The following is a 23,117-nucleotide window of genomic DNA, read 5'->3' on the forward strand; positions in this document are numbered from 1 at the left end:
TATATATTACAAAAGTTTATATATATATAGTTGAATAAAAAAGTGATGACAATCACGAGTAAATGTTAACTTCAAAATTGCTGAATTTTGACAAAAAAGTTCGACACCCCGTTGTCATACGTGTTTCGAAATCGTACGAACGTGGGACCCACGCTCTTAGTTGATGATTAGGATTATTAAGAAAAAAGTATTATTTTTTTTCAGCAAGTAATGACAGCAATTAATAATACCTTTTTCTATATCTTAAAAAAAAAAAAAATCTTGAAACAATCCAAATCCAAGCGTATTCATTACGAGTATAAGTAAGTGGACTTATCACTCTGTAATATTCAAAAGCAATTGTCTTATATAAGTAGACTAACTTATAAACTCAACTTATCAGTGCGATTCACACATATCCCATATCGTGTTTTCATCTCGTGAATCGGCTCGCGCTATTTAATTTGTCTGATACATTTGGTTCTTTCTTTCCTTCCTCTTCGGCTTCAACCAATTCTCTCTCCTCCAAATCCCTAACCCTTTTTCCTGTATAAATACTTAGCAGGAGAGCTTCGCAAAGAGAAGAAAGTAGAGAGAGAAAGCTCTCTGAAACCTTCCCCTTACCCTCCCCCAACCAACCGCTCTCTTCGTTTTTCGTCTTCTTCCTCTTCGAGAAACGGTCCGATCTGTACAAAATCAATCTGTACCTCTGAGGTACAAGGGTACAAGCTCTTTTCATTCTCGCTTTCGCTCTAATTTTTCTCACTATTTTCCTTTGCTCTTCTTATTTTATTCTCCTCCTTTCCTTTTGTGTAATTGTGTTGTTCTGATTTTGAACTCGGAGTTTTGGTTGATTTATTGAATCGAATTTTCTGAGCGTAATTTTGTGTTTCTGTAAAGCAGTGTTGTTAATTTGATCTGAAGAGGGTTAGATCTTTGTTTGGTGGCGAGGAAGATGACTTCGCTAAGCAGAGAGCTTGTATTTCTTATACTTCAATTTCTTGACGAAGAGAAATTTAAGGAGACCGTACATAAGTATGCTTATTTTTTAATGATCCTTTGCTTTTATTATTTTCATTTTTATGGAAAATAATATATTTGATTTTTTTTTGTTCTTTCTGATAAACCATATATTTGAATGCTGATATAAAATAAATGATTGTGGGGTTGTTAGGTTGGAGCAAGAGTCAGGGTTTTTCTTCAACATGAGGTATTTTGAAGACATGGTAACAGGTGGCGAGTGGGATGAGGTCGAGAAGTATCTGTCTGGTTTTACAAAGGTTGACGATAATAGATACTCTATGAAGATCTTTTTCGAGATTAGGAAGCAGAAGTATCTGGAAGCTTTAGACAAGTATGTGTTCTAAGGTTTTATTGAATCAGGAATGTTGGATTTTATTCATTTGCTTGATTGTATTGTTGGTTACACATAGTAGCTCTTTTTGCTGATGTGTAAAACAATTGTAGGCGGGATCGAGCTAAGGCTGTTGAAATATTAGTCAAGGATTTGAAAGTGTTTTCAGCATTCAACGAAGAGCTTTTTAAGGAAATCACGCAGCTGTTAACTCTGGAAAATTTTAGGTATGATCACTTGTTTCGTGTAATGGTGACGTAGGTGCCTTGTATTTACAATGTTTTAACTCTTAATTGTCTTGTTTTTGCAATGTCTTATGTTGATGGGTTTTCTGTTCTGGTCTATATTTTTATTTTAAATCTAACCCTAAAATCCAACGACCTCAGGGATAATGAACAGCTATCTAAATATGGTGATACTAAGTCTGCTAGGGGTATAATGCTTGCTGAGCTCAAAAAGTTGATTGAAGCTAACCCACTATTTCGGGAGAAGCTTCAATTTCCCACCTTGAAGAACTCGAGATTACGTACACTGATTAATCAAAGGTCTTGATTAGTTTTATCTTTATGTGTTGAGACTATTTTTTGTTTCTTCTGCTTTATAATACTGGCTTATATTTTTTTCTTTTTAAATGTTGAAAATTGCAGTTTAAACTGGCAGCATCAGCTTTGTAAAAATCCCAGGCCTAACCCAGACATAAAGACCTTATTTACAGACCACAGCTGTGGACAGCCAAATGGTGCCAGGGCTCCATCCCCCGTCACTAATCCCTTAATGGGGGGTCCTGTTCAAAAGGCTGGAGGTTTTCCACCACTCAGTGCTCATGGTGTAAGTGAAGTTGAAAAAAATTTATAGTACATTATGAATGTATATAAATATATAGATGTTTAACTTGTCCATACATGAACTATATAGCCATTTCAGCCCACTCCACCTGCTCTCTCAACTTCAATTGCAGGGTGGATGGCAAATCCATCCCCTGGCGCCCATCCCTCTGTGTCTGCTGGGCCTATTGGATTGGCTGTGACTAACAATGCAGGTAACTTTTTGGTGTCCATCACCTACTGTACGTTCTTCTTGTGATTTGCTCCCTTTAAAATCGTCTTTATGTGTCTTGTCTATTTTTTAATTATTAATATTATGAATATATATTTTTTAATGGATGCTTATATCATTTACACTTATTATGTCTCCCATTTGTAACATTTTTGATGATGTGCTTCCACTATATGTTTATTGTTTTTTTTCATTTTTGATCTGAATATGTTTGCTCATTCTTATACAGCAATCTTGAAGCGCCCTAGAACTCCTACCAATAACTCTGCAATGGATTATCAAACTGCCGATTCTGAACATGTGCTAAAGAGATCTAGACCATTTGGAATACCAGATGAAGTAATTCCCAATCCATAAGTGAAGCTTTGCTTTTCTGTTTTTTAATTGATTTTTTTAGCAGTTACTATGGTATAAGATGCTTGCAAATTGCAGTTCTAGACATTTGAGATTGAGACTTTGAATTTAGTTATTGCAATGAATGAAGAAGAATTCTTCTCACTAGTTTGGAGTAGATTTCAGTTATTCCTTCTTTTTTTATCTAATAAGTAAAATTAAATTGTATTGATCAAAGATCAAACAGATTATTTTCATATCAAACAATGTGGTTAATGATGGGTAGCCTAGGTAATTGTGTGGAGGTGGAGGACATTTGTTTTGAAGCCTCTAGCGTGGTTGTGTTTAAACGATTCCCTATAAATCTACAATTGGCTTCATGTTGGTTAACTATAATATGCACTCCCTTATTGTAAGTTTATGTTTGAGATTCTTTATTTACAACTAGCCCTATGTTGTCTGACAGGCCAATAATCTACCAGTAAATATATTGCCTGTTTCATACCCCAACCAGAGCCACGCCCAGAGTTCCTACTCTTCTGATGACTTACCAAGGTCTGTTGTTATGACTCTAAATCTGGGTTCGGGTGCGAAGAGCATGGATTTCCACCCAGTGCAGCAAATTCTACTTCTTGGTAAGCTATTCCTGTTTGATAATGCAACCTTTTGTTTTTTAAGCCTTTTTTAATGCCCCCCCCGCCCCCCCCCCCCCCCCCAAAAAAAAAAAAAAGAAAATCAGATTTCTCTATTTGCTTACTTTGTTAACATGTATATTCAATTTTAGTTGGAACAAACATTGGTGATGTCATGATCTATGAACTTTCAACCCATGAACGGATTGCTGTGAGAAATTTCAAGGTCTGGGACCTTACATCTTGCTCAATGCCTCTGCAGGTAGGTTGTTGTAATAGTAATTTAATTTAGTTTAACTTTAAATGCCCAGTAGATACTTGTAGCCTTATTTTTCTGTACTTCTTTTTAATGTGAAATTCGCTTTTCTTTAGGCTTCTCTGGCTAATGATTACTCGGCATCAGTCCACCGTGTAGTGTGGAGTCCTGATGGAGCCCTATTTGGTAATTCTAGTGGTTTTGTTGATTTATTATACTCTGTGAGCGTATCAGTACTGTTTCTTTGTAACCAAACAAAACTATTGTTTCTTTGTAAAAGAAAAATATTAACAATAATAATAATAAAAACAAGATTAATGTTTCATCCCAAATGAAAATTTATGTAAAAAGACAGAAAATGGGTTTTAAGTTATTTGTCTAAATCATCTTCTTTGCTTCAGGTGTTGCATACTCCAAGCACATTGTGCACATATACTCGTATCATGGTGGTGATGACTTACGAAATCACCTGGAGGTTTGTGCTGTCAGATAATCTTTGTTTAGTCTTTCTGCTATTATTTTGTCTTATTTGTCCCCCTATTATTGTTTTATTTATGTTATTGTTATGTGTATAAGTACACATATTTTTTAAATTTAGTAACCAGTAGAGAGTTAGAAGCCTTATAGACATCCTATATTTTACAACTTAAGCATCGTTTCAATATTGATTTTTCAGATTGAGGCTCATGCTGGCAGTGTAAATGATCTTGCATTTTCATATCCAAACAAGCAGCTGTGTGTAGTTACTTGCGGAGAGGATAGGGTCATTAAGGTTTGTTTTTATTAATGTTTGATGTGATTGGTGATGCATGATGCAATTATTAAGCATTCAAGCTTGTGCAGGTCTGGGATGCTGCTACTGGGGCTAAGCAGTATACTTTTGAGGGTCACGAATCAATTGTATATTCTGTGTGTCCACATCACAAGGAAAATATTCAGGTGATTTTCTTTGCATTTATCATATTTGCTTGTGTCACTGAATTTACAGACGAAAAGATAACCCTCGTAAGCAGTGCATTGAAGGCAAAAGATAGATTTGTTGTTTTTTAACTTTAAATTAATTAGATAAAATATTCTGTATTTTTATTTCATAAAATGAAGCAAAACAAATTTCAGCTTCTCAGTCTGTTAACTGAAGTACTATATATGGAGTACTATTATTTGTTCATTTGCATATATTACAGTATTTGCCATCTGAATTTTACTCAAGTTTCTATCTCGATTTTTGTCACCACAACCTGGGTTGCCATAAGTTGCTTACTAGACCATCAATTTAAAATTTTTTGCATTAATAGAGGAGTGAAGTTAACTTTGCATTCTGTTTTATATATCTATTTAACTCAATTAATAAACGAGGAATTATATATTTTAACTCAGAAAATTAGCAATCCAATTTTTTCTTCATGCTCATTAATTTATTTTCAATTTTATTTCTTGCAAAATTAAATATCTCTAGTGGATATGTTGACTATATAACATAGGTTGACTATATATGTATGTATAGCTTTTTGGCTTAATAATTCCTTTTTCCCAGTTCATCTTCTCAACAGCAACTGATGGGAAAATAAAGGCATGGTTATATGATAACATGGGTTCAAGAGTTGATTATGATGCGCCAGGACATTCAGCTACCACTATGGCATACAGTGCTGATGGAATGAGGTATAGAACAGTAACTTGTGCAACTGTACCTTTTTACCTGCTAGCCACATGAGACTAATTGATCTATTTTTGATAGGTTGTTTTCATGTGGAACAAATAAAGAAGGAGAGTCATACTTGGTTGAATGGAATGAAAGCGAAGGAGCTGTCAAGCGTAATTATAATGGTCTTGGAAAGCGATCCGTGGGGATTGTGCAATTTGATACTACGAAAAATAGGTTCTTGGCTGCTGGAGATGAGTTTGTGGTGAAATTCTGGGACATGGATAATGTGAATCTGTTGACAAGTATTGATGCTGAAGGTGGATTACCGGTAGGCATCTTTTTATTTCTTTCTTATGTTATGTAATCGATTTATTGTATGTTACTCACTAATAATATATAAACACGTGTTGACACATATTGTATATGCATACATACACACTTCCAACACTTAGTTCAGGAAAAACATTCTTTTTCAACTTTAGATTGCAGAAAGAAATTTTAGTCTATCTTCATAAAATCCTCTTAACACCATTGTTTGAGTCTAGTATTTAGCCTAAGTTGACTTTGGAAAGAAAAGCACCTAGATCATTGTTCTACGGCTTCCCTGCTCAATACTCTAATTAACTTGACCTCTTTCTTGTTCTTACTTTATTTATTTATTTTGCAAAGTTTTATTTTGTCTTCTTGTTATGGTTTTCTCTTCATAATAGTACACATTTCTACCTTTTAGTTTTTGTATTTCTCACTTGGTTTATCCAATTCTTGTCTATATCCACCCTACAACTATTTTTTTTTTATTTGATGATCCTACAGGCTTCTCCGTCTATTAGATTTAACAAGGAAGGAATACTTTTGGCAGTCTCAACAAATGACAATGGTGTTAAAATTCTGGCGAATTCGGATGGATTTAGACTGCTACGAACCATGGAAAATCGTACGTTTGATGCATCTAGAGTTGCTTCAGCAGCTGTAGTGAAGGTGAGTCTTTCTGCTTTAGACTCTTGACAATTATCCATTACTTGAATGTGAAACTGAAAAGTCTTTGGGGGTATTATGGATTTCATTTTTGACTCTTAAATTATTAATTTATATGCAGCAGCAAGCGGCTCCTGCAATTGGCACATTCAATTCTTCCAATATTGTTGGGACAAGCATGGGAGATCGAACCCCTCCAGTTGGGGCAATGGTTGGAGTGGTAACTAGATCATCTCTATTCTCTCTCTCTCTCTCTCTCTCTCTCTCTCTCTCTCTCTCTCTCTCTGATTGCATTGTGTATGAAACTACTGTGTTAACTTGATAATTTCCCCTGTTTTTTTTTTTCTCTGTCTGTTTCCATTGACGCAGAACAATGATAATCGAAGCATGGTTGATGTGAAGCCTAGAATTTCTGAGGAGTCACCAGATAAATCTAGGATCTGGAAAGGGACAGAAATTAATGAACCATCACAATGCCGCTCGTTAAGGCTCCATGATAATTTGACAGCAATGAGGGTATGGATTTGTACTTTACATCTCCTTCTATATTTCATATGCTCCACTTTCATGTCTTTACTGTTTCATCTCTCTGATTAGTTTTAGCTGAGCTGATGCCCTTATAGTTTGTAAGAGAATCTTTTATTAACTATATAGTTCTCATTTGTTTATGTTTATTTTCATTTAGTCAATGAAGTAATATTGGTTGAGTTTGTTCCAGCTCTAACACAATGATAATTTTCAGGTTTGTAGACTAATTTATACAAATTCTGGACTCGCCCTATTGGCATTATCTTCTAATGCAGTACACAAACTCTGGAAGTGGCAGAGAAATGATCGAAACACAGGAAAGGTATTAGAACTTTATGTTAGAAGATTTCACTTCTCATTTGTTAGCTTTAAACTTGCCCTTCATATAAATTTCATCTTTTGTAGGCCTCTACAAGTGTTCAACCACAATTATGGCAACCTTCAAGTGGAATATTAATGACCAATGACATTGGGGATACAAATCCGGAAGAAGCTGTTCCCTGCTTTGCCCTTTCAAAGAATGATTCGTATGTTATGTCTGCTTCTGGGGGAAAAATTTCCTTATTCAATATGATGACGTTTAAGGTAGTATATTGCTTTCTTTTTTATTGTTTAACTAATCTAGCTTACTCGGTTGTGTATTTGTTTTTAGTTCTTGCTAAGTAATCCCCATTGTATTATGGCATTATACTCCGTCATGTAAACAGAATTGGAGTTGCAATTGTCCATACCGAAAATACTAAAAGTACCCATCTATAGTGATCAAAACCTATCACTACTTAAACAATTATTTATATATCTATATATAAATATATTTATATATTTGAATATCTAAATATGTATTTTAAACAGAGTTAGAAGTATTGGTGTTGAATGATTTCATGGAGCTTTGAGATTTTTTAAAGTAAATAGGAAGTTATGAAGGTATCTTCTGTTTTACCTTTATCTTGTTAAACTCACTTCTGTTCTGTCTTCATTGCAGACAATGACTACTTTTATGCCACCTCCACCAGCAGCTACATTTCTGGCATTTCATCCTCAAGACAATAATATAATTGCCATAGGCATGGAGGATTCCACCATACAAATTTATAATGTTCGCATTGATGAGGTCTGTAACTGTTAACTGAGCCTTATAAGTATTTTTTTTTCTTCATGTTAGATAGGAAAATAATATTGGATTGCTAATTCTTAAAAATTTTCTTTTTCACAGGTTAAAACCAAGTTAAAAGGTCATCAGAAGAGGATAACAGGTCTTGCCTTTTCTCACACCCTGAATGTACTTGTATCTTCAGGAGCGGACTCTCAGGTAAATATTACTTCAATCTATAAACGTATATGGTCTGGTATGTTAGTTAAGCCAAGAGAGGAGCAGTATTATTAGAGCAGATGATAGGTTAGGGATGCTTGATATACAAATCTTTTGGTCGTTGGCTGCTACCTGTTTGATATTCTTTTATTGCCTTTCATTGTTCATACTTAAATCATTTCCAGCTTGTGACTATTAACTGGGAATACATGTCTGAACATAACTCATTTCTTGCTTCATAGTCAATTCGTAATAATAAACTTAGATTCTGCATGTTATGAGTGAAGCATAAATAGTTCAATAACGTTTGCATTCACAATTAATCTTAATATACATTTTTTTCCCCAACAGTTGTGTGTTTGGGGCACAGATGGATGGGATAAGCAGACAAGTAAGTTCTTGCATAAGGGGCGAATACAAGTTGCACCTGCAGATACCCGAGTTCAATTTCACCAAGATCAGATACATCTACTGGCAGTTCATGAAAGTCAGATAGCTCTATATGAAGCACCAAAACTGGAGTCTCTTTTGCAGGTACACCTCTTACTTATTATGCTTGTAATGGTTTTCCCATCAAGTTTGATCATATTGCATGTAAACCAACTATTACAGCATTAATTTCCTTGCATTTATTTGCACATAGGTACTGTGCTACGATTATAGTATTCTTGCTAATGATTTTTTTTTTTCAGTTTTACGGAATTAGTTAAGGATTGACTTACCTCTTTGAACTATGTTATTATATTGTAGTTTTTCCCTCGAGAAGCTAGTGGTCCAATCACCCATGCTACCTATTCTTGTGATAGCCTGTCAGTATATGTTAGCTTTGAAGATGGAAGTTTAGATGTACTTACAGCATCAACGCTCAGACTGAGATGTCGAATTAACGCAACTGCTTATCTTCCTGCAAATCCGAGGTTCATTTTATTATCTTAAAATTCTCAATACTCGCCCCTGCCATTCCTCTTTGCATATGACTAAATTGATTTATAATGTTCAACAGCATAAGAGTCTATCCTCTGGTCATTGCTGCACATCCATCCGAACCCAACCAGTTTGCACTAGGTCTTACAGATGGAAGTGTACATGTGCTCGAGCCCTTGGAATCGGAAGGGAAATGGGGCACCAACCAACCAGCTGAAAATGGTGCTGGACCAAGCGCCGCGGCTATAGGAGCAGCAGCTGGTTCGGACCAACCGCAAAGGTGACAACCAAATGTAGAAGCTTTTAGAAAGGACCTCGAGTAGTGAGTGGTATATGGTGTTTCTTTCGTAGGATAGCTTTCCCTGGTCCCAGCGTATTTAATTTTCGGGGGGAAAGCTGCGATAGTTGGTACTTAATAGTTTTAGATGCCTGAATTAACCACAGTAGAATTTCTTTGAAGTGCCGCTAATCGAATGAGTTCATTGTCAAGTATTAATTGGTGCTGTAAATTGGAGACGAGGACTACAAGCATATGAAAGGTGGGCTCTGAAATAGAAATTTCTAAGATATTTGTAGTTGGTTCGATCCCCTCTTAGTTACTCAGTTTCTAGAAGATTTTATTTTAATTGTAATTGTGGACATTTTTTCTTTCTTTCTCTCTCTTTCTAACTAAATAGGTTTATTTTATTTTATTTTATTTTATTTTATTTGTTCTATATATGTAATCAATTTTCTGTTTAATTATAATAAAGATCAGTTTTACAGTTTATTCTCTTTCTCTCTTGTCTGATTTTAAGTTTTATATTACCCTAAACGAGTTTATGATCGATGCTTAAATTTGTTTTACAAGCTACTAATCTATTATTTTAAAGAAAAAAATGGGTGGCTGTAATAAGTGCAGCTGCACAAATTGCTGGGAGAAAGAGAAGATATCCGTGGCTAGACTTCAGCGTTCATTAGAGCACTAAAAAAGAGTGAAATGGGTTCATCATAATTAGGTTTTTTTCAATAAAAAAGATAAGTTATTTTAACACCTTTCATTTTCATAGAAATAAATTTCTCATGCCATATCACCATAAAATGAGCCACACACTGACAAACACTTGTTTTGGCAGCTCTATTTTTTAAACATGAGATGCTTTTAGAAACTAGACTTGTAGTTCTTGTCAAGATTCTTTTTAGTTTGTTTATTGTTCAAGTTACTCTGTGTACTTCCAATACTAATTACTAACACAATGAATTTTATCAAACAAAACTCAAATTTTAATAAATTTTCCTTCACTTATTGTACACTTTCAGTTTCTACTCTTGTCACTTATAACATTCGTTCTCAATTCTAATCTTCTTATGGTCAATTCTTTACTTTTTTAGGAAAAATTACATAAAATACATTTTTTTGTAAAATTTTTACAGAATAAATATTATTTTGGACTATGTATGGGAAATTTGATTTTCTATACTTAGAAAATCAAAAAATTTGATTTCTAAACCAATAATTTAAACCCTAAAAAAACTATACCTTTTTTTTCAAAACCCCAAAAATACCCCCAAACTAAAACTATCTCTCTTTCTCTCTCTATCTAGCCGGTCCCAAGAATCCCACACCCCAGGTCCGATGGTCGGACCATGGGGTCCGATGGGGTCCGACCAATCGGACCCATCGGACCCCAAGGTCCGACCATCGGACCTCTCTTTCCCCTCTCTCTCAAATCGCAAAAAAAAAAAAAAGAAAAAAAAATTAAAAGCGGTCGGACCTTCGGTCCGATGGGTCCGACGAAGGTCCGATGGGTCCGATGGTCGGACCCATCGGACCCGAAGGTCCGACCATCGGACCTCTTTCTTCCTCTCTCTCCAAAATCGCAGAAAAAAAAAAAAAAATTTAAAAGACGGTCGGACCTTGGGGGTCCGATGGGTCCGACCATCGGACCCATCGGACCCCCAAGGTCCGACCATCGGACCTCTGTCTTCTTCCCTCTCTCAAATTGCAGGAAAAAAAAAAGTTTCAGAGACTGGGGTTGCTCTTTCGGGTTGGGGTTGGGGTCGGAGGGGTTGGGGTCGTGGTCGACGGGGGTGAGGGTGGTGATCGGCGTTGGGGTTGACGTGGGTGGGTGAGGGTGGTTCGGGTGAGGGTGGGCGGTTGGGGTGAGATAGAGGGAGAGAGAGATGATGCAGAGAGAGAGAATATTGTGAGGGGGGTATTTTTGGGGTTTTGAAAAAAAAGGAATAGTTTTTTTAGGTTTTAAATTTTTGGTTTAGGGAAATTTTTTTTTGATTTTCTAAGTATAGAAAATCAAATTTCCCCTATGTATTATGCAAAAGTTACTAATTGGACTTTCTAAATAATAAAAAGAACACTATATTTTTCAAAATAGTACAAATAGGATCTAAGCTTTTGTCAAAAAAAAAAAAAAAACTTAATAATAATCAGATCTAGAGATGTTATGACAAAATTGGTTACATTTTCTGTATCTATTTGTATTAAGAATTGTCTTCAAGTTGGTTATATTTAGAAAAAAAATATTGAAAATTGAACTTAGGGCCCTATTTTTACCATTTTAGAAAATACAGGGTCTATTTTGAACAAAATAGAGAGTCCAATTAGTAACTTTTACAAAACACAAAGTGTAAAATGGTATTTACCTAAATTTTACATTTTTACGTTTAAAGATTTATTTTTATATTTTTATAGTATTCAATAAAAACAACATGAAAACAACAAAAAAATTACATAAAAATAATAGGAAAATAAAATCCAAACAACATCAAAATAACAACAAAAAATAACATACAAATAACAAAAAATCAACAACAAATTAACAAGAGTACAACATGAAAATATTTTTAAAATCCGTATTTTTTATAAATAAAATTATTTGAAATTCCGTACAACCGTATTTTTGTAACTTTTTTACTGTTTTTGTATATTTGTGAAATAATCTTTTTTTAGGATGGTCAATTCCTTTTTATAAGCACGATTTACTTAATTTAAAATAATTTAGTTCGGAAAGTTGGAAACCCAATCCAAACCTTTTATTGTTACCATTGTTATGTCTAATTTAACTTTTGCTTGTTGGATTGTTGTTGAAATTAAATCAAAGAAGCCTATAGGAATCTGCAAACAAGAAGCTTAACCGCTTATTAACGGTTTTGGGATTGAGACAGGACAGGTAGGGCAACATGGGCCACTGCCCCAAGCCCCTCTGCCCAAAAGGCCTCCTCTGAGTTTATATATAGGGGTAAGTTGAAAAATACTACTTTATTAATCAATTAATCAAATTTACCTCTAATTTTACATTTAATTAAAACATACCTCTTTTTATATGTATTGTACCTAAAATACCCTGACATAAGAGAGTCACATGGAGAGTATCTTGAAGTGACATGGGTAAAATAGGTACAATTTTTAAAAAAAGGAAGTAAATATGATAGACTTTAAAAAAGAAGGTAAAAATAAAAAAGGACAATATAAAAAGGGTATAGAGTGTAATTTCCACTTATTATATATATGTGAAAGCCTACAAAAGTGGACCTTTTTTTGTTTAAGAAGTGTGTCGATTAAACAAGCCCAAGGAAAAAAAAAATTAAATGAATTTATGGAAATTCAAGTTCTCACTTCCTAGAGACCTAAGCTAACACCTTTTACAAAAAGTTGATAAAAAGGACTAACGGGCCAATAATGTGTAAATATTTATTTATTTTTTTTTTTTTCTAAAAAAAGGCCCCAATTTAAAATTTTGCCCTATGTAATTCAAAAGTTTGAGACAGCCTTGGATTGGGATAATGTGTTTCTTTAATTTTATTTACTCACCCATAGGATAATATATACAATGTACTGTCATAAGATTAGGGTCTAAGCCCATAATTAACATGTACTAATAAACAACTCACATACAATTAACTTCATATCCCCTCAAGTTAGGACTAACAAAATGATGCATACACGATAACACGATTCGAAACCCACATGAGAGTTAGCGGGTTTTGGTTTACCTTAAATGGGTTCAGCTCATGTTCGGGTTGACTTGTCTAACCCATTTAATAAATGGGTCGTGTTTGGGTTGGCAAAACTAATACAAAATTGACCTGTTAATGACCTATTTAAAGTTATTTTAGTTCTTTAACATATCATAAATGGGTCTGTATTGAATATGTCATAAACGTGTTATTAGTTGACATGTTTAACCAAAATATACTTATAAGCGGGTTACACGGGTCGTGTCGTGTCGATTCATTTATAAATAAGTCGTGTTCAGGTTTCATTTTCTGACACGATTATTAAACTGGTCATATTCAGGTTAGGCATATATCTATTATACATGGATCTTGACACGATACGAATACGATCTATAAACACAAATTGCCACCCTTACCTCAAGTTGGAGCATGGCCATCACAAATTCTTAACTTGTGAAGTAAATACAAAAACTTGCGCTTGCCAAGAGCCTTAGTGAAGATGTCGGCAAGTTGATCATTAGTAGAGACATTAGTGGTAATCTCATCACGAATGGTATCACGAACATAATGACAATCAACTTCAATATGCTTGGTACGCTCATAGAAGACAGAATTTTGAGCAGTGTAAAGTGTTGATTGACTATCACAATACAAACGCATGGATGACGAATTAGAGACACCCAAAATCACAAGCAAAGCCCTAAGCCATTTCAACTCTGAAGTAACCACATCCATGGAATGATACTCGACCTTAGTAGAAGATCGTGACATTGTGTGTTATTTTTTTTATCTTCTAAGAAATCAGGGAAGAACCAAGAAATACTATCCAACCAGTAAGAGATCATCGATTAAAAGGGCAAGTTGTCTAATCAAAATCACACCAACCAGTCAGAGATAACTCACAATCAGTATGAAGAAGAATGCCTTGGCCCGAAAGCCCTTTTTAAGTAACGAATCGTACGAAGCACCGCATCCCAATGATCTTGATGAGGTTTTTGCATAAATTGAGCCAAGATATAATTTATATAAACCAAGTCAGGATGTGTGAAGGATAGAGAAATGAGATTGCCTACTAGGCACCTATACCTTTTGGGATCAACGAGCAAAGATCCTTTTGAAAGAGCCAGCGAGTGATTCTGCTCGATGGGGAAACCAGCGGGACAAGCCCATAGCAAAGGAGTGTATTTTCATTGGCATAAGAAAATTCCCTCTAAACTCTGAACAACTTCAATGCCAAAAAAATATTTCAACACACCCAAATCGTTCATATGAAAATACTAGTGCAAATAAGTCTTGAAATGATTAACAATGGAAGCATCATTACCAGAAATAATAAGATCATCAACATACATAAGGACATTAAGTTGAATCGAGATGTAGAGTAAACAAAGAGTAATCTAAATAGGATTGAAGGAAATCATAAGTCTTCAAAGAAGCAACTAACATATCAAACCAACACCACAATGCCTATCATAAATTGTACAAAGACTTCTTGAGATAACACACTAAACCAGAAGTGCGAACATCGAAGTGAGGAGGAAGTTTGATGTAAATTTTTTTATCAAGATCACCATGCAAAAACACATTATGAATATCCATCTGATGCAAGGCCTAATTCTTGATTGTTGTAATTTCTAAGAACACACAAACAATGACTATTTTTGTAACTAGAGCAAAAGTTTTGTTATAATCAACCCCCTTAATTTGATGATTGCCAAAAATAACCAAACGAGCCTTAAGACACTCAACTTTCCCATTCATATGATATAAATTTTATATACCCATTTAAGGCCAAGAGCCCTTTATGTGAAGGTAAAACTACCATTTTCCAAGTGTTATTAGCTTTTAAACCAGCATAGTTTCGTGCCAACCTTCATTCTACATAGTTTCTTTAAAAAACTGAGGCTCTATGCCTTCTGTGCTAGTTGCAAGAAAAACACGGTGTCGTGGAGAAAACTTATTACAATTCATACAATGTGTCATAGGATAAGAAATACCTAAGGAGCTAGTAGAAGACTGTTGGAAATTATTTTACCAGGATCTTAGATCTACTCACAAGTATGTTGATTAACACCCTAAATATGAACTTTCTAAAACGATAAAATAAACACGTATAAAGTTTAAGAAACCTTACATTGGGTGCAGCGTAATTAAATGACTCCTTTCGTTCAGATCTCTAACCCTTGTATCCTTTCTGTAGCAGAGTATTATCAAGATCTGAACCTGGATCTCTTTCTCTGAATCTTTGATGCTGAAACTCCTTCTTGCTGAAAGTCTTTCTTCACAATCTTCCTCACTATGATTGAGGTATCACTTGTTGTGTGTGGGCACTACTCATACACTAAGAATTTCGAAATCTCAATGAGGAAGAGAAAGAGAGTGGATTCGGCCAAAGATAGGGCGAGAGAAGGCTCAGTTTTTTTTTTTTCTCTAAAGGAAAAATAGAAAATTTAAGTGTAATTTTCCTGAAGCCTTCACTATCTATTTATAGCATTCTACTAGGGTTAGGTTTGAATTATTTGGCATTAAAATAATGAAAATATCAGTTTAAATTGCCTACAAAAGTGGCCGGCCATGCTTAGTGGATTTGGGCCTCACTTTTTGCAATTTTGCAGTTTTACCTTTTCTGCATCTGATTTTCTCAAAAACGCCAATTTTCTAATTCAACCATTTAAATGCCAATTCTAACTATTTAATAACTATAAATAATTATTAAATAATATTGTCATTTATCATATTTATTAATTGAACCATACAAAGTATCATAATTAACAAATATGCCCCTAAAACTCTTTCTTTACAATTTCACCCTTACTTAGTGAAAAATTCACAAATAGACATAGTCTAAATTGAGAATTATAATTGATTAATCAAAACCAATTACATGAGTCTTACAAGCAATATTATCTCAACTAGTGCGGGGACCATGGGTCTATATAACCGAGCTTCCAATAAGTAGATCAAGAATTTAACACTAAAATTCACTAACTTATTAATTCTTCGTTGAATCCACGCATAGAACTTAGAATTGCACTCTCAGTATATAGAATGCTCTATATGTTCCACCATATAGACGCATCATTAGTTATCCATTGTTATAATCCTAATTTGATCAATGATCCTCTATATGAATGATCTACACTTTAAAGGGATTAGATTACCGTTACACCCTACAATGTATTTATTCCTTAAAACACTTGACCCCGTATAAATGATATTTCAGCTTATGTGAAATGAGTACTCCACCATTTATGTTCGTTTGGTCAAACTCGAAGGAGATCATCCTTTGCTTACTATTCGCCAGATCGAAGCTATAGATTCCATGTTTATGATAGCACTCCCACTCAATTGCACTACCGTGTTCCCAAAATGTACGTATCACCCTGACCTAAAAGTAGGCTTAACTAACAAATCAAAGAACACGAATAGCCTTTCAAGATTGAGCCTAATCATAGCAGGATTAAGATCATTTGATCTAGGATCAACTAGGCGATATTGACTTGAATAGATATTACGGTAAGTTTAATAAATCTAAGTCAAAGTTCAATATCGGTCCCTTCCGATGCATACTCCATACATCCAACCTGAGCTTTACTTTAACCAATGCTCTGGAAAGAACATAGCATTTCTCCAAATGCAAGTAAACTCTGTTGTAGATTATCATATCAGTAAAACTCTATGTCTGATAAATCTAGGAAACTTTATTCACATAGTCATGTTTACTTTCCAATGTGTTGACGGCACAATAAACAGGATCAAGTATGTGAAAAGGGTTTCAGATGAATTCATACATTATGTACATATAATCATGAAATAAATCATGTGAACCATGCAACATTAAATGTTATTTCTGATCTATATTAATAAGTAAATCTGATTATATTGAAATGAGTTTTATTTAGGGCATAGAACCCAACAAAGACAATGAACATGTAGATGTACTCAAAGATTGCACAGTATGGGTAACAAAATCACGAAGCAGAATAGAGGAGCACATATCCTGCAACTCGTGCCCTAAGACATCCGCAGATGCAAAAGGAGACCCAAACACAGGAGGCATATGAGGCGATGTGTTGGGAATGTTTTACCAGGATCTAGATTTACTAACAAGTATGTTAATTAACATTCTAAATATGAATATCTCTAAAAACAATGAAATTAAACACATAAGAGTTTTAGAAAATCTTACATTGGTTGCAGTGGAATAATATGACTCCTTCCGCTCAAATCTCTAACCCTTGTTCCTTTCTGTCGCAGAGTATTATCAAGATGTGAGCCTGTATCTTTTTCTCTCCTTCGGGTTGGTTACCACCGTCTTACCCACTACGATTGAGTACTTGACTTGCTATGTGTGGGCATGGCACTCTATCACTATAGGCCAACTATTAAGAACAATGAAGGAGGCTTGAAAACTATATAGAAGGTGTCTCTCATCTACTAGTTGTCGGATAGAAATTTTGGCAAGTTGAAAGAGTCAAGTGTTCAAGGGGATGAGATGAGAGCATCACGTTCCTTTTATAGTGTTTCAACTAAGGCTTATGTTTGAATTATATGGATTAAAAAATAATAAAATATTGTTCAAAAATAACACACTAAGGCCAGTCATATAATGAACCATTCTCTAGTTACAATTTTATCACTTTATTTCAACCACTTATTCTTCTTTCAATAAAACTATATTTTTCAATTCAATCCTATAAATAACAAAACTATTTATTTAATAATTATAATTAATTACTAAATAAAATTGTCATTTATATTATTTATTAGTTAGATAATACAAAGTCTAAAATGGACACCCCGAGTGAAAAGTTATGGCCAAAATATAAAATTCAGCTTTTCTCGAAAACTGACCAAATGGAATTCCGATTAGTACCATCTAGAATTCCATTTTTGAACAGTCTGAAATACGATTTTCCTCAACTTTAATCCCTCCAAAATAGCTCCACACCTAACCAAATCATTCCAAACTTCACAAAGCACATAAATATTATAAATACAAGTCTTTATGTAACCATTGAATAGTCACCAATATATATATAAATTAATTAAAACTTATCACTTATATAATAATAATATATTAATAATATTATTAATATTATAAATAAAAACTTTACTAATAATAATTATCATATCATTTTTTAGCCACTAAGAAATCTCTACTTTTGGGCTAGGTCAAACCATAAATACTTCTAATTACCATAATGCTTACACTATCAATTTGTCATAACATTCCCATTAAAGTCACTAATTAAATCTGTTATAATATTTTAGCCCCTGATCGATTCTCTAAAGTCACCAAACCTAAAAATATTTTTATTTCACCAATAACTCATATATATCCACACATGCTATATAAATCTCTGTAATTAATAAATTACACTTATTTATCCATTAATTACAAAATTAAAATTTATGCTAAAATAAATTAGTAGAATCATAATCCTACTTACTACCTGATTAACCCATAATATATATATATAAAAGAATTATTGGTTTATAAGAAATTATTGGGTGACTTTTTTTTTTAAAGTTTTTTATTCAAAAATAACAGTTTTTTTTTGGAGCATGGCCTCTCTTTTTTAACTCGTATTTGTGTTTCAGCTGGTTTATTAGGCCACTATTGGGATTCCTGAGCCTTTTATTTACATGTCCATGAGTAATGCATTTTGACTGTCGAGCTGGTTATATATTTTTCGTACATACTTAGGTTTCTGTAAATTAATTTTAAGCCTGGATTGTAAGACAATGCTTTAGTTCTTTCTGTTAGAAATTATTGGGGTCACAATTGTATATATAAAATGTGTGTTGGGTCATTAAATAAATAAGTCAAATTTATGTGGTCTATTTTGGAATAAAGTTTATGACTTAAGGGCATGATTGTCATGATTTTAATATGTGGATACCATAAGGACAATTTCTATATTGATGAGGGGCCAAATAGAAATAGTCAATAAATATTACCAACAGGTTTGTCTGTTGGTAATATAACGGGTAATGGTCCCCATTTGCATCGTATCTTTTCACTCTTGTATCCCCATCACCAAGAGAAAAAATTTCAGAGAAAGGTTTGATGCAAAGTGGAAGATCATACCAATTAAAGGTCATTACAAAATCGATTGTATGGACTCCGGTACGCTTCCGCTAATCTATATTCTATTGTTTGATTCTCTTGAATTAATTAGGGCTATATTCAGAGTTTACAGTATTCTAACATGTGGTATCAGAGTATCCCTAAATTAGTTCTTGAGAATATATAGTAGTGTTGATCTTCCATTAAATTATTTTTCCTGGTGACTGTGGTATTATATATATATGCTTATACCATTGAATTTTCTGCATTATTGCATGCGATTAAAATTTACATTGTGTATATATATTCATGATATGCATGCGATTAAAAAGGCTTTACGATTGAAGTTTTTCTTTTATGTTCTGCCAATTACGATTTATATATACTGCCAATTATATTTTGTGGCATATATTCATAAATCAATCGTGTATATATATATATAAACTTCTGCTTTCAATGGATATATAGTATCTGCGATTGAAGTTTTATATGTATATATATATTGTTACCATTTAAGTGTTTTAGCATATGCGATTGGTATATGCCATTTAAGTGATTTGGCATATGTGATTGCCATTTAAGTTTTATATGTATATAAATTGTTACAGTATTAATTCATACATATATAATATGCAAATTATATATGTTCTGGGATACGATTATATGTTTTGTTCTGTTATGTGAGAATGCATTACATTGCATTCTGTTCAGTTTTTTTTTTTTTTATTATTATTATTAAGATTTTATTAAATTATAATAATAATAATAATAATACAGTAACAATTAAATTTAAATTTTGGCTTTAGTATTTATTAAGAATATCTAATATTTAATTAAATTAATTGAAATAAAATATCACCAAAGTGATCTCTTTTGTGTAGATTAATTTAATAAAAATATTATGATAATTATGTGTATGTGATTCATAAATTTATTAACTAACCCAAAGGTGAGTTAGTATTTGGATGAATTTCATGCATGTTTGTGGTGATAAATGTGTGACAATTATAAGGAATCTTGTGTGAATAATATGTTAGTCCAAAGATTACATATTGTTTGACATAATTTATTGTCAATATTTGATCACTACAACAAGAGTACCGCTTACAATTAATATTATTGTCTAAAGACTTAATATTAATGTTGTGTTTGGTATCTTGAGATGGGATTAACCAATATTTGAATTTATTGTTTTATTTGGATTCTTATATGAGCATGTTATTTATGAAATTGTATTGTTCTTTTCAATTGTTGCTAGTGTATCAGCTAATCTTAATTCGGTACCGGTCCTTAATGGTAATAACTTTAAGGACTGGAAGGAGAACATTTTTATTGTTCTTGGCTGCATGGATCTTGACCTTGCATTAAGGATGGATCGTCCTGCTTCTCTTACGGATACCAGTACCTCTGAGCAAAGGAGGATTTATGAGAAGTGGGACCGTTCAAACCGCATGAGTCTTATGATCATTAAGCGCGGCATACCTGAGGCTTTTAGGGGTGCGGTGTTCGAGGAGGTCACCGATGCCACAACTTTCCTTGCTGAAATTGAGAAGCGCTTTGCAAAAAGCGATAAGGCGGAAACAAGTACTCTTTTAAAGAAACTTATTTCCATGAAGTTTAAGGGCAAGGAAAACATAAGGGAGTACATTATGGAAATGTCTCACCTTGCTTCAAAGTTGAAGGCACTAAAGCTTGAGCTTTTGGATGACTTGCTTGTGCATTTAGTGCTTATCTCTCTTCCTCCACAATTCAGTTAATTTAAGGTTAGTTACAACTGCCAAAGGGAGAAATGGACTCTTAATGAGCTCATTTCATTTTATGTTCAAGAGGAAGAAAGATTGAAGCAAGAAAAGACTGAAAGTGCTCATTTGACAAGCACCTCTAAGGATAAGGGCAAGAAAAGAAAGAATGAGGCTGCTAAGGATAAATGTCCTGTACATAAGAAACAAACTCAAGCCAATAATGATGATGCTTGTTTCTTTTGTAACATGAAAGGACACATGAAGAAGGAATGTGCTAAGTACATTGCATGGCGAGCAAAGAAAGGTACATTTCTTACTTTGGTCTGTTCTGAGGTAAATTTAGCTTCAGTACCAAGAAATACTTGGTGGTTAGATTCTGGTGCTACTACTAACATCAGTGTTTCTATGCAGGGTTGTCTGAGTTACCGAAAGCCAAATGATGCTGAAAGAAGCATTTATGTGGGAAATGGCAAGTCGGTAAATATGGAAGCAATTGGGCATTTTAGGTTGTTGTTAAGTACTGGTTACTATTTGGACTTAATAGATACTTTTGTTGTACCGTCTTTTAGACGGAATTTGGTTTCTATTTCTTGTTTGGACAAATTGGGTTATTGTTGTTCATTTGGAAACAATTGTTTTAGTTTATCTATTAATTCAAATACTGTAGGAACTGGTTCTCTTATGGTTTATGACAACTTATATTTGCTTGACACTATTGCTTCTTATAGTGAAACCTTGAATGTTGAATCGCGTGGTACTAAGCGTAAAATGGATAATGAAAAATCAAGTTCCTTATGGCACAAACGGTTAGGTCACATCTCTAGAAATAGAGTTGAGCGACTTGTGTCTGATGGAATTTTAGATTCAATTTATTTTTCAGACTTTGATGTTTGCATTGAATGCATCAAAGGCAAACAGACCAAAACAAAGAAATTGGGTGCGAAAAGAGCTATAGATGTCGTAGAGTTGATACATACGGATATTTGTGGGCCATTTCCTACACCTTCTTTGAATGGTCAACGATATTTTGTATCATTCATAGATGATTACTCAAGATATGCGTACCTATTTCTACTTCATGAAAAGTCTCAAGTCTTGGATGTGTTCAAATCTTTTAAGGCTGAAGTTGAGAATCAACTTAGCAAAAGAATAAAGCAAGTCAGGTCTGACCGTGGTGGTGAGTACTATGGCAGATATGACGGATCAGGTGAACAACGTCTAGGACCTTTTGCCAGATATCTAGAGGAGTGTGGAATTGTCCCACAGTGCACTATGCCAGGATCTCCTAGCATGAATGGTGTTGCTGAAAGACAAAACCGTACTCTTAAAGATATGGTAAGGAGTATGATCAGTCATTCAACCTTACCAAAATCACTCTGGGGAGAGGCACTTAGACAGAAGCCTACATTTTGAATAGGGTACCAACTAAAGCAGCTGCAAAAACACCTTATGAGCTTTGGACGGGGCGAAAGCCTAGTCTTAAGCACTTTCATGTTTGGGGATGTCCTGCTGAGGCTAGGCCTTATAGGCCAAATGAAAAGAAGCTGGAACCCAAAACTGTGAGCAGCTACTTTATTGGATATTCTGAACGATCCAGGGGTTTCAAGTTTTATGATCCCAAAGTAAAGAATATATTTGAAACGGGAACTGCAAAGTTTTTTGAGGATATTGAGTTTGGGGGGAGAAATACGGTTAAGGACTTTGTTTTTGAGGAGGATTTAGAATCAACCACTCCTCTTGAGGATGAGTTGATTCCTATTCCAATAGTTGCTTTTGAAAATATCCAGGATTCCATTCCTAATATTGATCAAGTTTTAGATCAAGAGAAACCAAACATAGTCAATCAAACCCCAGAGGTACAAACTCAACAACCTCAAGAACAAGTGCCTTTGCGACGATCCACTAGAGAAAGAAGAAATGCTATTAATACAGATGAATACATAGTGTATCTTCAAGAACATGAGGATGGCATTGGAATGATGGAAGATGATCCAATCAACTTTCATCATGCCATGAAAAGTTCTAACTCTCAAAAGTGGAATGATGCCATGAATGAAGAGAATAAGTCTATGCAAGACAATAAAGTTTGGGAAGTTGTCCCATTACCAGAAGGTGTAAAACCAATTGGTTGTAAATGGATATTTAAAACCAAGAGGGATGAAAATGGTAATGTGGTGAGGTTTAAGGCACGTCTTGTAGCAAAATTCTATACTCAAAAAGAAGGCATTGACTATAAAGAGACTTTCTCTCCGGTTTCATCGAAAGACTCTTTTAGGATAATAATGGCACTTGTTGCTCATTTTGATCTGGAGTTACATCAGATGGATGATAAAACAGCATTTCTCAATGGCGACATT

The 23,117-nt window shown here is 34.0% G+C and overlaps 1 protein-coding gene across 4 annotated transcripts; it reads left to right on the forward strand.

Moving 5' to 3' along the window:
• Nucleotides 1-411: 411 nt before the first annotated feature.
• On the forward strand, nucleotides 412-9,760 carry LOC115694853 (topless-related protein 4). Of its 4 annotated transcripts, none has more exons than XM_030621950.2 (26): nucleotides 412-701; nucleotides 883-1,014; nucleotides 1,154-1,333; nucleotides 1,447-1,560; nucleotides 1,720-1,878; nucleotides 1,981-2,161; nucleotides 2,249-2,372; nucleotides 2,619-2,728; nucleotides 3,189-3,357; nucleotides 3,507-3,616; nucleotides 3,727-3,796; nucleotides 4,012-4,085; nucleotides 4,287-4,382; nucleotides 4,454-4,549; nucleotides 5,145-5,272; nucleotides 5,349-5,583; nucleotides 6,069-6,233; nucleotides 6,352-6,450; nucleotides 6,600-6,746; nucleotides 6,973-7,080; nucleotides 7,164-7,343; nucleotides 7,741-7,869; nucleotides 7,972-8,067; nucleotides 8,419-8,601; nucleotides 8,818-8,984; nucleotides 9,071-9,760. In XM_030621950.2, the coding sequence occupies exons 2-26, from the start codon at nucleotides 935-937 to the stop codon at nucleotides 9,273-9,275; spliced, it is 3,405 nt and encodes a 1,134-aa protein (XP_030477810.1). In that variant the 5' UTR covers nucleotides 412-701; nucleotides 883-934; the 3' UTR covers nucleotides 9,276-9,760. The 4 variants fall into 4 exon arrangements, with proteins under 4 accessions (XP_030477810.1, XP_030477812.1, XP_060973096.1 ...); XM_030621952.2 differs by having other exon boundaries at nucleotides 427-701; nucleotides 6,355-6,450; XM_061117113.1 differs by having other exon boundaries at nucleotides 442-693; nucleotides 6,355-6,450.
• The last annotated feature ends 13,357 nt before the right edge of the window (nucleotides 9,761-23,117 follow it).

The sequence above is a fragment of the Cannabis sativa genome, chromosome 6, assembly GCF_029168945.1.
Source record: "Cannabis sativa cultivar Pink pepper isolate KNU-18-1 chromosome 6, ASM2916894v1, whole genome shotgun sequence".
Lineage (NCBI taxonomy): Eukaryota > Viridiplantae > Streptophyta > Magnoliopsida > Rosales > Cannabaceae > Cannabis > Cannabis sativa.